This window comes from Schistocerca serialis, chromosome 1 (assembly GCF_023864345.2).
Source record: "Schistocerca serialis cubense isolate TAMUIC-IGC-003099 chromosome 1, iqSchSeri2.2, whole genome shotgun sequence".
Lineage (NCBI taxonomy): Eukaryota > Metazoa > Arthropoda > Insecta > Orthoptera > Acrididae > Schistocerca > Schistocerca serialis.
Genome location: NC_064638.1, coordinates 928,653,468 through 928,668,733, shown reverse-complemented (window position 1 = coordinate 928,668,733; position 15,266 = coordinate 928,653,468). Strand labels below are relative to the sequence as shown.

The window sequence follows — 15,266 nt, the reverse complement described above, 5'->3', positions numbered from 1 at the left end:
CCCCTTTAGCTGGCAGCGCCCCATCTTGCAGGCGGCAGGCGGCCCGGGAGCGCAAAGCGCCTTAGCCGGCTGCCGCCAGAGCTGCTTAGTAAGCAACCGTAATAAAACGGCTTAGCGACAGCGGCTGCGCCAGCACCAGCGCTTGCTCGTGCCCTCTTCTGCCCGTCAAATGCTCAAACGCATACACAACGCAGTACTTCATCCGCGATAAGCGGCCATTCGTGGCGAATGAAATGACTTGCTTTTCTGGCTGCTTGCTTTCTCGAAACCTTTCTGCACGAAATGCAGACGCGCAAAGATTTAGCACTGAGACGAATAAAAGTTGATGTCATATTCGTTTACCGAATTGTTCGCCCTATGGGAACAACTATCCGAATGTTGTACTGGATCAAATTACAGTGCACGGTATTAACTACATTATTTCTGTCTAGCTGTTGTACTTTACAGTAGGTTTTCTTTCTTTCAATTCATTCCTTCCTCTGCACGCAGATATCAAATCTGCAACCTTTTATGAATTAGGATCACTTGTTGACCACAGCACGATGATATTAATTTGACCGCAGATGTATCTATATATACATCAATATACCGCAAGCCGCCTGATGGTGTGTCACGGATGGAACTTCTGGTAGCATTACCTGATCCCCATTTCCCACTCGCGAATGGCGGGTGGGAAGAAAGATTGTCGGTAAGCCTCTGTATTAGTTGCAAGTCCGCAGCTCGTGGTCGTGCGGTAGCGTTCTCGCTTCCCACGCCCGGGTTCCCGGGTTCGACTCCCGGCGGGGTCAGGGGTTTTCTCTGCCTCGTGATGACTGGGTGTTGTATGATGTCCTTAGGTTAGTTAGGTTTAAGTAGTTCTAAGTTCTAGGGGACTGATGACCATAGATGTTAAGTCCCATAGTGCTCAGAGCCATTTGAGCCATTAGTTGCAAATTCTCGACTTTTTTCGTCTTGGTCGTTTCGCGAGATGCATGTGGGTGGTAGTAACGCGTTGCCTGATTGTTCCCGGAAAACTCTCTCTCTAAACTTCAATAGTAAACTTTTCCGTGATGCACAACGCCTCTCTTGTAACGTCTGCCATTTCTGTAACGCTCTCGCGCCGACTAAACGATCCCGTGACGGAAAGCACCGCTCTTCGTTGAATCTTCTCCACGTCTCCTGTCAGTCCTAGCTGTTAAGGGTCCCAGCTTGATGGAAAATACTCAAGAATAGGTCGAACAAGTGTCTTGTAAGCCATTTCTTTCGTGTAAGAGTTACATTTCCTTAAGATTCTACCTATGAATCTGAATTAGGCGTCTGCTTTCCCTGCAATTTGTTTTATGTGGTCACTCCAATTAAGGTCACTCTGGATAGTTATTCCCACATATTTTACGTTACATGCTGTTTCCAAAAATTTGTCATCAATATTGTAGTTGTACAGTGCTGGATTTCGTCCCCGGATATGCACAAAAGTGTTACATTTATTTACGTTCAGTGTCAACTGCCGGAGACTGCGCCGTTCATCAATCTTCTGTAGCTCATTTAGCAAATCCATACTGTTTTCTGGCTTTGATACTTTCGTACAGAAGACCTCATCATCTGCGAACAAAGTTAAAGAGCTCCTGACATTTCTACTAAATCATTCATACACATTGTGAACAGTAACGGTCCTATTACACTTCCTTGGGCTACTGCGGAAATTACATTTGTATATCTTGTTCCGTTAAGAGCGACTTGTTGAGTGTGTCAAATGCCTTTCTGAAGTCAAGGTACACGGCTTCAGACTGAGCCTTTCTTCTGCTTCTTTTTCTTACGCATTTGTCACTCATCGGCTTAGAGTCTGTACTGTTATTAATGGATTTGCCATGATTAGTTTAAGGGGTGGCGTAATGCCCTTGGTGTCATCACCCGTTACTCCACGGGACGAAGTATGTGTACTCCACCAGCCTACGTGAAGTGTTATTCATTTGAAAGTGTGCAAAAGTTTTCTAAATGTTTGCAAATCGTGTAAATGATCCGGGATGGGGGTACCAGCGCGGTATTCGTCTAATAGAATGTAGGAAACCGCCTAAAAACCACATGCAGACTGGCACGCACATCGGCTCTGCTCGTTAATCCACCGGGCGATTTCGATCCGCGGGGGCGCAACTCTCCGTCCCGGAAGCGGCGCTTTAACATTCACGGCTATCCGCGCAGGTGTCAGCAGATATAAAGCTACTGCGTGGATTTGTTGGAACTGAGAGACGATTAACTAATCTACTTTTCCGTCGGGATCATTATCACTACCATTGAGTTTCCTACTGTGCAATCTTCGTTTCTCGTTATTCAACCACAGTACTTTTGCGTGGACTATAGCACGAACATTAAGATATGATACAGAATGTTTTGATTTCTTCTGTTATCGAAACGAACAGCTATCTGCCCTTCTTAACACTCCTTTTTTCGTGAAACACAGAGAAAATCGGGATTCACCGACGAGAAGGCCTGGTATAAGAAAGGAGCTGCTTCCTTTTCATAACTTTACATGTTTTCATTGTTTCAACAAATTCGTTTAATGTGCTCAACAGTTCATCAGGGCTCTTAATGGCATCGACATGGAAATTATTAAGAGCTGTATTTATAAAATAAAAAATTTACAGTTATTACTTTATAGGCAGAATTGCAGTTTTGCGAAGGTTTCGATAACGTGTCTCGCTTGGTTGCCTGACCAACAGGCGTATGCTACCTGGACTTTCGCAACTTGAGTCCTCAGTCCTTACTGCTGGCTAGTCCCACGCTTTATGTGATTAAAATCTGATGACGTGATTGACAAGACTGCGTCTTAGTAACTGATTCTAGGTTTTACTCTGATATTATTCTAATCCGTTTTGTGACCCACAAAATTTGATTTTTCGGCGATGCCAACCTACAGGGCTGCACAGACCGCAAATATCATTCGCATTTCAAACGTTAGTTCTGAACATTTCTCGTTTTTGTTTCTGATATTTAGTTTCGCGCAGAAATCACTGTGCCCACGTGAGGCACACAGAATTACAGTACAAACATCAAGAACAGCTTTTACTAAAAAAAAAATCTGAGGTTTCGAACACATTCGCTCTCTTTTTGAAAGATGGTGGTCTACAGAAAGTAGCAATTAGGCCACGCATTATATCAGTGTTCCGTTAGGTACAAGACAGTCAAGGCTGTATATCTGATGCTACTGGTTCGCGCAGGGCTCCGCGACGTAATCATAGCCGAGAGAGAATGAGGGAATGTTTTAACTTGGCACCCCCATTCTGAAACGAGTGCAGAATTACAAACCTCTGTTCACCGGATTGAGAAACAAACGGAAGCGAGCCGACTGGACGTCTTAACAACGGGTGACACTGACGGATAGCGCAGCCCGTATTATGCGCATCGGGAGTGCCTTTGACATCTCATTCAACACGTGCACCAATAAATCAGGGCGGGGAAGAGCATCGCGATCAATGCGGCGCTGCGGGCAGTCAGACAGATTGAGGAGCAGAAAGCCGCCAACAAAAGACACAAACCCGCGCTTGACATCCAATCTGGCACTTCTCTACAATACTACCAAACTGTCTAAAATCGTGCATAGCGCCGGAGGTACTGATGAAAGAGAAGCAAAAAGTTTCAAAATTTTCTGTTTTAGCTTGAATGCGTAATACTTACGAAAGACAGGTATAAATCTAAACTGTTTGTCTGGTGTAACTATATGAGGATTTTGAGGTTCGAGAGAATCTGTACAATGTCAACTGAGTAATACTGCAGTGTGCGCTAATGACCACGAAGTGACTCACGTAGGAGGACCACATTTTTTTCAACCTCCGACAGGTAGCGAAATGGACACCATAGTGAACAATCAAATGTTTTATTGGTAACATTTAGATCACCTGCCAGCTACTTCTCTATACAATCTCCGTTCCGACTTAGAGATTTTTCGTAGCGTGGGTATCAGTTTCCCATTACCCTCATCATAGAAGGCAGTCGCCTGTGATTTTCGGCAGTTCCCTAAATTGATATGCAGTTCGTTGTGTGTGCAAAATGGTTTCCTCATTGGCAGCGGTTCACGTAAACGAAGATATGAAAATCGGAGGGAGCAAAGTCGGGCTATTTGGTGGGTGATCCAACACTCCTGATGAAAAACTATGCAGAAGCGCCTTCCCTGGACCTGCAGTATGCGGCCGACGTCATGAAGAAGGAAACGCATGACAGTTAGGTTATATGGGCTGCACGGAATTAGGAGAAACCCCTCAGCAGGACTTTTCTTGGCGGATGACAGTATTTCCTAGGCATCTTTGCGTGTGCACTTTTCGCTCAGAACTGAAAAATTGGATGAGATGATGGTTGGTTTGTCGGGTGCTGAATGCACTGTCATCAGAGCCCGTACAAAGTCCAAATTTTTACGCAGTCCAATTTTTTTCACAGTCCAGTCTAGCCACTGTCACGAATGATGATGATGATGATGATGATGATAGTGATGACGAAATGATAAGGACAACACAAACATCCAGTCCCCGAGCAGAGAAAATACCCAATCCGTAAAGTTGGATGTGTTGTGATAGACAGTCATGCTGGAGACTCGCCGTAACAAATGGCTCTGAGCACTATGGGACTTAGCTTCAGAGGTCATCAGTCCCCTAGAACTTCGAACTACTTAAACCTAATTAACCTAAGGACATCACACACATCCATGCCCGAGGCAGGATTCGAACCTGCGACCGTAGCAGTCGCGCGGTTCCGGACTGAAGCGCCTAGAACCGCTCAGCCACCCTGCCGGCCACTCCGTAACACACCAGTGCAAAGCTTTACCAGTTTTTCACTGTGGTTTTTATTTCGCGACCAATCGAAGGTTGAAAAAAAAATAGTCCTCGTACAAATTATTTATGTTATGAAGCACGACAATCTCTTAATAATCGTGAGAAACTGGCAAATGAACATTCAGATTATCATGAAGTAGATAACGTATTCTACAGTTAATAATTTGAGACGGAGGTTTGTACATCACATAAAGGGTTCATAATGCTCCTTAAACGTCACACAGTGAGAACGAAGGAAAGACGGCTAAAGCATAACGTATTATTGACATCACCGTTACTAGGGATGGAGCACTAGCTTGTATTGTTCAAGTATCGGCTGTGGACATATTGAAGAAATTATCCAATCATTTGTCTGAAGCGGTTCGGTCAATCCTCGGAAAACTCCAGACCGAATGACAGGACGGAGGATTAAACTTGGCTTTTCTGGGATACGAGTCCAGAGCAAAAACCACAGTCCCAAGACTTGCATAACGTTGAGAAATGACATCGTTTCCATTAGGCTGTAATTTTGAAACAGTACTATATTAAGCACTATTCACTAGCATGGTGCTTTGCTCATTCTCATATGCAAAACAGATGTGGATACATCATATTTCCTTTCCGGGCACACTTATGCACTTGCGACGTATGTATATGCATGTGTGGATTCCAATTCCGAGCTCAGGTGCATTGACGACCGTGTTATACATAACTGTGCATGAGTAGCGAATTTTGTTTCATACAACTTACGGGAATGGTCTGTATACATCTACTACGCACTGGAAAATGAGCGTAGCTCTAAAATAGCTAGCAGTGCTTCATAAAGTAAAAGGTAAAGTCTGTGGGGCTCAACCCGTGAATGGGCTTCTGGCCTGACTACTGCAGGTGGAGTACAGCCCTTCGCTCGCCGCCGCGCTATGTGCAGGAGGGCTGCGAGGCCATCGTCTTTTAGACCCTCAAGAAAGATTTCTGGTACTCTATTCGATAGCAGGCTAAGTGGACCTGAGACGGCTCTGGAGAGAATGGAACAAGAAAGAATCCCCGGGATCTCCAAGGTCGGAGTCTAGCACTACCTGCTAGACCACCACAGCCACCTTAATAAAATACTATTTTAAAACAGTGCCCCGGTGGAATCCATGTCAAACTTCGTATTTATCGTAGCTGTGGTGTCCACTCAGAAGAAGTCATCGACGTTTGTAGTTGTTTACTATTCCGACGTTTTTCTCTGGAGGATCTATTTGTAGTTAAAATAGTAGCGAATAATTCATTTCGTTTGTGGCAGTAATACGAAATTCACCGTATCTCATTGTCTATACATAGTGCAGATCGCATAACTGGCACAGTACCACGTTTGAAGCTGGATTCACGAAACTAGAAAATCGTTCCACTGTTGGAAAAGCGCTGACATTTCAGAAATTTTGTTGTTAAGTATACATCTCAAATAGTATCTCTGACTGCGTTTGCTCGATACATACAGGTTAAACAAATTTTCCATTTGCAAAGTCTTGTACAGGCTGTTCAATTTCACTTCGGACAGCAGTAACCCTTCTAAAGTAAACGTTAAGTTAATATTTTCTGTAAACAAGTTCTTGCGATTTTTTTAAGGATCAAAGTTACCGTAATTTAATAAAAGCACACGATTCTGAGATTCGTAGTTGAAAAATTACTGAAAACAAAATTTTCAAAATTCAAAATGAAGTTAAGATTGTATAGCTCAAGATTGTGTAGTTTGAGGCGGTATTTGTGCGGCATTTTTAGAACTAAAATTTAATGTAATTTTCATCCTGTTTCATATTTTACCGCAAAACACAATTTTAAATGAAATGAAAACTATACCATATTGTTCAGCATGTGATTAAATGGAAAGCTGCAGGAAAAATAAGTAGTAAATAGAAACAGCGGCAACAACCATGAATCATGACAAGGTCGCTTTCGATCATCTGCTGATTATGTTTCACGGTAGTCCATTGGTACCTAAACGCAGAGTGAACTTAAACAATTATTATCTAATTATTTTTGTCACATTTCAGACACGGGGCTCCATGAAACTTAAAACTGTAATCAATATGTAATAAACGGAGGTTCAGGCCTATGTATAATGGTTCTTAATGAGACCTGTTTATGCTTCATACATGATTAAAAGATTTTTTAAAATTATATTAACTATTGTTATGCTGTTGTTCTATACCTTCAACAACAACAGACATACAGGTTCAAAATGAGTCGTAGTTCGTTGAAATCCGATTTAAGGTTCTTGAGTTAGACGGCAGACAATTTGTCGCGTTCCGTGAATAACGCTAACTTCACGGAATTTTATCTGGAAAACTTGTAAGCAGTTATGAGAAATTTTGTCAAAGTTGCTTTATTTCACAGTAGCTAACACATGTGAAAAATATTAATGATTTAAAAACATACGAGGTCACTTTTCTCGTATTTCGACGACTTGAAATGGAATAGCCTGTACATGAACTTCTCTACAGACTAAACCCAAGTGGTTACTTTAGTTCTGTTGGTCTTCCGATAGCTAATTCGTAATTACGAAAAGGCAAAAAATATTGGCAATCTTTGACTGTGTACACAGTCTATATGCAGGTTGGTTTAAACCTCGCAGTGTTTTACAAACGACGTCCTACTGAAGATGGCGTGTTTTCTTTCTCTCTTTTTTTTTCCCGACCTACGAAACCACTTACCCAGTCAGATGTACAGTGCTATGTAGTTTAATTTTTAACTATGTAATTTGGCACTTTTCACATACACAGTGAACAACAGGGTTGAAATATGCTTTTAAGTACATAAATAAATTTAGGACCAACCGTGAATCAACTACTTACCCGTCCCCCTTACAAAAAATGGTTCAAATGGCTCTGAGCTCTATGGGACGTAACTGCTGAGGTCATCAGTCCCCTAGAACTTAGAACTACTTAGACCTAACTAACCTAAGGACATCACACACATCCATGCCCGAGGCAGGATTCGAATCTGCGACCGTAGCGGTCGTGCGGTTCCAGACTGTAGCGCCTAGAACCGCTCGTCTACCCCAGCCGGCTCGTCCCCCTTACACCGCGAGCCTTTAGACACACAAAATCACATACAAACACAAACATTGAAGCGTACTCATCACTATGACTGACTACTGTAATGGTTTTTCTACTGTCACAGTTACTGTATTTCTGGTAGACCTTTTGCAATTTAAAAACTGTTATTCATGTATGTGCGGTGTTCTGTTCTAGAATAGCGTACAGCCAACTACAAACCGAATCAGATAACAAAGATTATAAAGGTTTATATAGTGACGGAAAATTATTTCAGTTCCCTTCGTCTGCCTGAAGAGTAAAAAAATAATAAAAGAAGTGAATGCCTATTAACACGTGCCGTGCGGATTCATAAGTGAAAGTGTGTAACTACCTATGCTATTTAAGCACCAGTTAATTGCTTTACACAGGGATACATTCTTCTAACACATGTGCCTTGTTACTTGCAGCTGCTGAAAGAGAGAAGCAGGGAAGCATCGAAAGACAGGTCTTAAAGTGGCCTTTGTGCCGGCATATCAACATGGCTAGGTCTGTCATCTCCCGGAGAAACCGTGAGTAATGCTAATTGCTATTCTCAGCTGTTTTGAATTTTTAACATCTCTAAACTGGACATGTTTATCTATCTCTGTCCAAATGTTTGTTTTACTGCAGTTACACGGCTAGCGATGTAAATAACAATCTGATATGCATTTAAATGACCGCGGCATCAGTTCCGTGAATGTTAATTGTCTGTGTCTCTAAGCTGTATTTTATTCATGCATTAAATTTTATGTATTCTCCTACACGGTATGTAGAGGCGTTTTGAATACATAAGTGTCCGCAATGATGGGTGTTTGAATACATTTAGTGTCTCCTAACAGCAGCTGTCCTAAGGCACATATATTATCGTAAAACTCGGTAATAAACGCTTAAAAGAGCTATATCCGTGCGTAAATCAGACGATGTCATCGTATTTCAAGATTACTTGTGGTGAGTAAAATCCTTAAAATTTTAACCATTGCCTGAGAGCAATTTCCGATTGATGTTTCTTTTTTTTTCCTTTATGCGTGAGATACAGAATAACTTGACTCTTTCCAATCACAGGTTTCTTTTAGTAACAAAAACAATGGAATACTGTCCGGATAAATTGAAGAAAGATGTACTTCAAGTATCACTTTAAAGACACTTTGCAACAAACATGTACTATTGGATTTAGCCGAAGCCCATGCACACAGTCGTGCACACTTCCAGGATAAGTTTCAAAAGGAGTCGCAGAAGTGATGGAAAATAACGTACACAATTTAAAGAAGTTGAAACAAGCACCTCTGAAGCCAAAATTACAGTAAATTCATATTTTCGTTCCTAAACACATACACAAACGAAAGTTGTCAAGCGATGAAGGTGGTAACACTCTCGCCCCGTATTTGTTTTCCTCTTAATTTCATTTCTATCATTCATTACGAATCGTGTCTCAACTTTCCTTCGCAACGGCACAGACAAGATGGCATTCTGAGTATTTTTGAGAACCACCACAACAGTGCAAAATCTTTTACATTTAAAGAGATTCAGAAATATTTCACATAAGACTCACTTACAGAAGGTTTTTTATTTCACTGAACGTTTTCACATCCGTTCAAACATGCGAATAACACAGTTTTATTGTTTCCCGAGTATGACATTCATCCCACTTTTTATCTTTTGATATAACGTAATGGAAAGCATCCTAATCTCCCAGCCAGCTTTCAAATAATCAAAAATGGCTCTGAGCACTATGGGGCTTAACAGCTGTGGTCATCAGTCCCCTAGAACTTAGTACTTAAACGTAACTAACCTAAGGACATCACACACATCCATGCCCGAGGCAGGATTCGAACCTGCGACCGTAGCAGTCGCGCGGTTCCGGACTGCGCGCTAGAACCGCGAGACCACCGCGGCCGGCTTCAAATAATCCCTGCCAATGACAGTACCGAGGACTGAACTAACGTCTTCAGTGTGCAAGTCAGACACGCTGATCGTTCAGCTACGGAGGCACAGGATTTTAAGCTCTGTGTCACTGCTCTTAACCAAACATATAACATTGTCAATGTGCTGTCATTTTCAACTGAACACTCCTTGGTTTCCTGATTGTAGGTGCCAAATAAGAAACGAAGTGGATCTCTATATGGCTAATGTCGAAATATTTTCTCTAAGAATGGAGTCCATTGTAAGTTTATTTTCAATGCGATAGAGAGAGACAGACCTTGATGGAGAGCGCATATTGGACTATATTGGACTTCTGATTCCTCTTTAGGTTTACTGTTAGCTCGTCGTACGCTCGCTTAGGCAAATGCCTGGATACATCCTCTTTCGGCTTAAAAAGCCAATATGCGAACAGTAAAGATGTATTGGACAGGGCTCATTTGGTGCCTAGATCGATGACATACTTGAATTGTCTTCTAACTAACTGTCTATGGAAACACATCTTTTCTTTCAATCGTTACTTTCCGCTCACCGTTGTAGAGCAACGCGAGGACTACTTCCACACGTACCCCATGTCGAGCTCTGGATCATCGCGTATGTAGCTCCGTTACGCTGTTACTTGAAAATTTTTATGTAGTCCACGTCTCTTTCTCTGTCCCGACCTTCACAACAAGTTTTTCATGCATTCCTTATACAAGGTGCTCCAAGTGGCCTAATGCAGCAAAGAACAGTCTATCTTTGATGGTCTAACCTGCAGCCATGTCCATATTCGCAGAGCAATCAAGCTTCCAAGGATTCAACGCCCCTTCTCTTAACATCGGAAGCAAAGTAATTGTGATGATAAAGGCTTACCGTCCCACCCCATCAATGACTGAGTGTTTTCCCTCTTTGCATGAATCGTCTTCCCGTTTTCGCAGTGTCTGTGAAAAGAATTGGTTTTGATAAGACTGAGGATTGGGCAATGTTTTCTGCCCACATGTACTATTTCCGGCAGGTGACTCCACCAGTGTGCTGTGCACCACATTTTACTTGACTGCATTTCATGTTCTAAGAAGATGGCAACAGTTTTTAACGATTTGTCCTCTGTTTCAAATAACAATGACACGAGTGTGAAAAAAGTTGTAAGGTTTCTCATATTGTCCGAACTGCTGCCAACATTATTAGGTAGGTAAGTTTAATGTATCTCCATATGGTTAGATCATGCTTTTTACTCAGTGCGTACGTCAGCAACGATTATATGAATCGTAGTTTTACAATTTTAACTGAGTCTCAGTTTCTCTTTAAAGATATATTTTTCAACTGAGACTCGTGTTCTTATTTAAGCACTGAGAGCTGTTAAACAGCACTTACTTGTTCTCACAGTGGCTGTCTCTTTCCCAGTTTTTATTAGTTGTCGGCCAACCACATGTAGCACAGAGTTACTTTTAGTTCTTTTTTCAGCCATTTCTCGTTTTATTCAATATTTTATGTCATGAGTACGTGAAACATGGCGAGGCAGTCAAACGGGAAGATTTGAGGACTGGCTGGTTGCTGTGATGGGGAATTATGGGAATGGGGGACTTGACCTTGAGCATGGAGACAAGTGGAAGTTTTAGTAACCAAGGAGCGTTGGTCAAATACGCAGCTTGCGTTTGATGCACAGGCGAATTACAAAAACTTGTATAGTTTTGTTGGAGTTCAACGCACTTTACGTCGATAGCTTATTTTATCTCCACGGACTTCCGTGTCATCTTCCAACGCTACCATCCCATAGGGGAGAAACTGCTAGCACTACAGAGAAAACATTTGGTAGAGTAAAAAAAAAGTCAGACCCAAGAGAACACTGATGGTGTACTTGAGGCTTTACGATGAGCTCCGTGAATATCGCCTAGACGACACAGCACAGAACTCAGTCTCTACCAGCAGGATGGTACAGCCAGCGATACAACTGCAGTGTCAATGGATTTGGTTGGACTCGCGTTCACTGGTCGTCTCATAAGTAAAAAATGGCGACTTCCGTGGCATCTTCAGTCACTGGACTTACTGACTCCAGACTTTTTTTTTTGTTTTTCCAGTAGTACCTCAAGTCCAATACTTGCCAGGAAAACTACACAAGAACCAAAGATTATTCGAAGGAGCGAATTCACCAAGAAATAAATTACATTCTGTTGGAGATGCCACACAACGCCGTGGGCCGATTCACTCCCCCCCCAATTTTGATTATGAATGCGAAACCAACGACGCCAGCTGAGTGATGACTTATTCAAGATATGATAACGTCCAAGATAAAATTTCCACTCACGTACACAAGAATCGTGCCAAAAAAATTAAATTTTGTTTAAATTTCCAGTTTGTGCGAAATTTTTTAATCTTCCCATTTGACTGCCCCATCCCGTAATTTTATTCAAGCGTAAGGAAAGAATAGTAAGTAAGTCGTGTGGCTAGGGCCTCCCGTCGGGTAGACCGTTCGCCGGGTGCAAGTCTTTCGATTTGACGCCACTTCGGCGACGTGCGCGTCGATGGGGGTGAAATGGTTACGATTAGGACAACACAACACCCACTCTCTGAGCGGAAAAAATCTCCGACCCAGCCGGAAATCGAACCCGCACTGACCCACTCAGTTACAGGGGGCTGACAAAGGAAAGGATATGAATGTTCGTTTAGATATGCACAACCCCATGTTTGATTTTTATTATCCATATCAATCTACTGATAAGCAACCACGACACGTGTTGTCATAGCTAGACTGTCTTTCAAGCCGCTGATGTGTGACTACGGACGTCCCAGTAAGATTGCTTATGAGTAAAAACTTCACTTACACTTAACACTTCGTTTAGATTCTGCGAGGAACACGATAATCATGCCGTTGACCGCCCTGTAACCAATGCCAGTGCCTTCAGTGTCACGTGTTCCTGTTTTGTTTGATTGTGTAAAACACCTTCCCCGATGCGATGTGTAACTTAACGATGCCTTCACTTACTGATCATGTAAGCATAGTGATGATACGAGGAGCGTTCAATATGTAATGCAATACATTTTTTGTGAAAACAGGTTGGTTTTAGGTAGGATTCCAACACACCGTATTATTCCTCATACTTTTGGCTAAAAACGCAATTTTTGAACACAGTCTCCGTTCAACGTGACGGCCTTGGAAGGCCTGTATGCACGCATAGTACCATTCAAATAGTCGACGTCGAAGCCAACGTCTTCCTGCATCAGTAACCTCCCCACCATCCACGTACTGTTTCCCGCCGAGCGCTTCCTTCGTTGAGGCAAACAGATGAAAGGCGAAAGATGAGAGATGGTCATTTGTTGCTCTTTATGACCTTCTGTTGGGCGGCGAGGAACTGAGCGGGCGCACACTTTGAGTACCCCTCCTGGTGGACGAGTGTGTCAGCACTACCAACAGGGACGCCCAGCTGAGCAGCGAGATGTTTGTGATCTGTCGATCACCTCGAATGCGAGTGTCCGCACCGTTCCATCATTTTAGGGGTCAAAGTTGTAAGCGGCCGACCAGCACGTGGGAGATAGGACAGGTTTGCTCGATCTTGTTACAATGATGGCAGACTCCTCGCCCAGCGACTCACCGTGCCTTCGTTCACTGCCAGGTCTCCGTAATCTCTAATCGTCTGTGAACTATCTGCGATGCTCAGTGACAGTTCTCTGCCTTGTACGCACCTGCGTTACAGTCGCCACTTTGAAGACTACGTATAGCACCGCCCCTGGAACTTCATGAAACTAAAGGCGCTGAAGTGGGAATATTCCACTGTGTCCCACAACATATTTCGCATTTTTTCAAGCGGAACTGGTCAAGAAAAAAAATTGTTGCATTACTTATTGAACGTCGCTCATAAACTAGGGCATTTCGTAAAAGCTACAGTGCCTAATTTGTAATGGCTACAGTTACAAGAGTGCCTTTATTATGGATGCCATCATAAGGCACATCGTGTCCACGAAAAGGTAAATCTTTATAGGCCTGGTGTAGACAGCACTTTCTGCTGACGACGAGGCTAGCGCCAAAAGAAGGCAAAGAGAAGAGACGATGTACGGATGTCACATGGAGTGAAGCCACTTACGCGCTACATCGAATCACATTTGAAATGCGTGGTCACCTGTTAGGAATTAGCACATTAGTGTAGGATTGACGGAAGCGGCGAGAGGTGTAGACTTACCCTCTGTTCTCGCTGTTGGCGGGCGCGCGCATGCCGCGGAGAGCAGCCGCCGGAGGCGCCGGGGGTCGAAGCCTTGTCCTTGCGGTGGGCCGTCTTCAGGCCGCGAAGGAACCGCGAAAAGCTCGTCTTCTTCTTGCCGCTCTGCTGCTGCTGGTTCGCATCTGAAACACAACGACCTGTGTGAGAAGACAGAAAAAGTAGAGGTGGGCGAGATGGGCCAACGCAAAGGACATAGGCGAAGTGAAAATGGTTCAAATGGCTCTGAGGAAGCCGAACGGTTCTATGCGCTTCAGTCTGGAACCGCGAGACCGCTACGGTCGCAGGTTCGAATCCTGCCTCGGGCATGGATGTGTGTGATGTCCTTAGGTTAGTTAGGTTTAAGTAGTTCTAAGTTCTAGGGGAAGAAAATAACATCACTGGGCAGGCTATACGTGGGTTTCCACGCAATTAATACCAGAGACTACATTGTGGTACCTCGTTGCCATAACTGTGGCGACTTGGACCACATACTGAGGCACTGCACCAGGGGGTCGGCCTGCTCCAAATGCGGTGATAATGGGCATACCAGAAAAGATTGTAAGGCCACAGGTGTCTGCATCCCCTGTAAGAATCGTGGCAAGAAGTCTTGTGGAGCCACAGGACGGAACTGCCCTACCTACAGGATGCTTGAACAAAGATTGATCTCACGAATAGACTATGGCTGAAAACGGCATACCATGCAGGATGCCAAAGCATAAATCCCCGAGCAAAAGGAGGAGGGATGCAATGAGAGCAAGTAGGTTCAGGAGCTTCCTGAAGTCGCTCATCAGCCCAGACATTCAAGTAGTTGACAAATCCATACAGACAGAGTCCCCCACCAGGGACATTGGTATTCAAACTGAGCTCCCCTCAGAGATCGGAGCACCCTCCTCCCAATGCCGGGGGACGATGCCGATTAAAAATCTACAACGGCAAGAGCATCCTGTGGTAGTGGCGGATAAAATCACAAAACCTATACAAGATAACATAATAACAAGCTCCACCGCCAACTCTGACGCCAAAGATAGTCCGGTGGTCAGGTTGCCACCCGTAGACCCGGTGAGGGTGTACCCAAATCTAGAGTACACCATGCAATTAGCAAGACTGGAGCAGCCGGCTACCCTGACCACTGCCTTACGTCATGTGGTCCGGGTGGGACATGAGTACGGACGAAGGGTAACCTTCTCGGTGATGGAGGCTGTGGATAGGATACAATTAAAGTCGGTGAACCTCCCCACTGACTTCGGAGCACTGCGGGACTTACTAAAAAAAGTCTTTGAAAGACGAGGTGAGAAATTCGACCTGGACGACATTTACAATCAATCAGTAATAGCAAACGGCCGACTGGCTTA

General features: G+C 43.6%; 1 protein-coding gene across 1 annotated transcript in view; it reads right to left on the bottom strand.

Moving 5' to 3' along the window:
• The window catches only part of LOC126449168 (SAM and SH3 domain-containing protein 1-like), a 438,055-nt gene that overhangs the window by 113,066 nt on the left and 309,723 nt on the right, over nt 1-15,266 (bottom strand). The window contains exon 4 of the mRNA XM_050091015.1: nt 13,897-14,057. Within this exon, the coding sequence (XP_049946972.1) occupies nt 13,897-14,057 (161 nt within the window). The remainder of the gene's footprint in view (nt 1-13,896; nt 14,058-15,266) is intronic.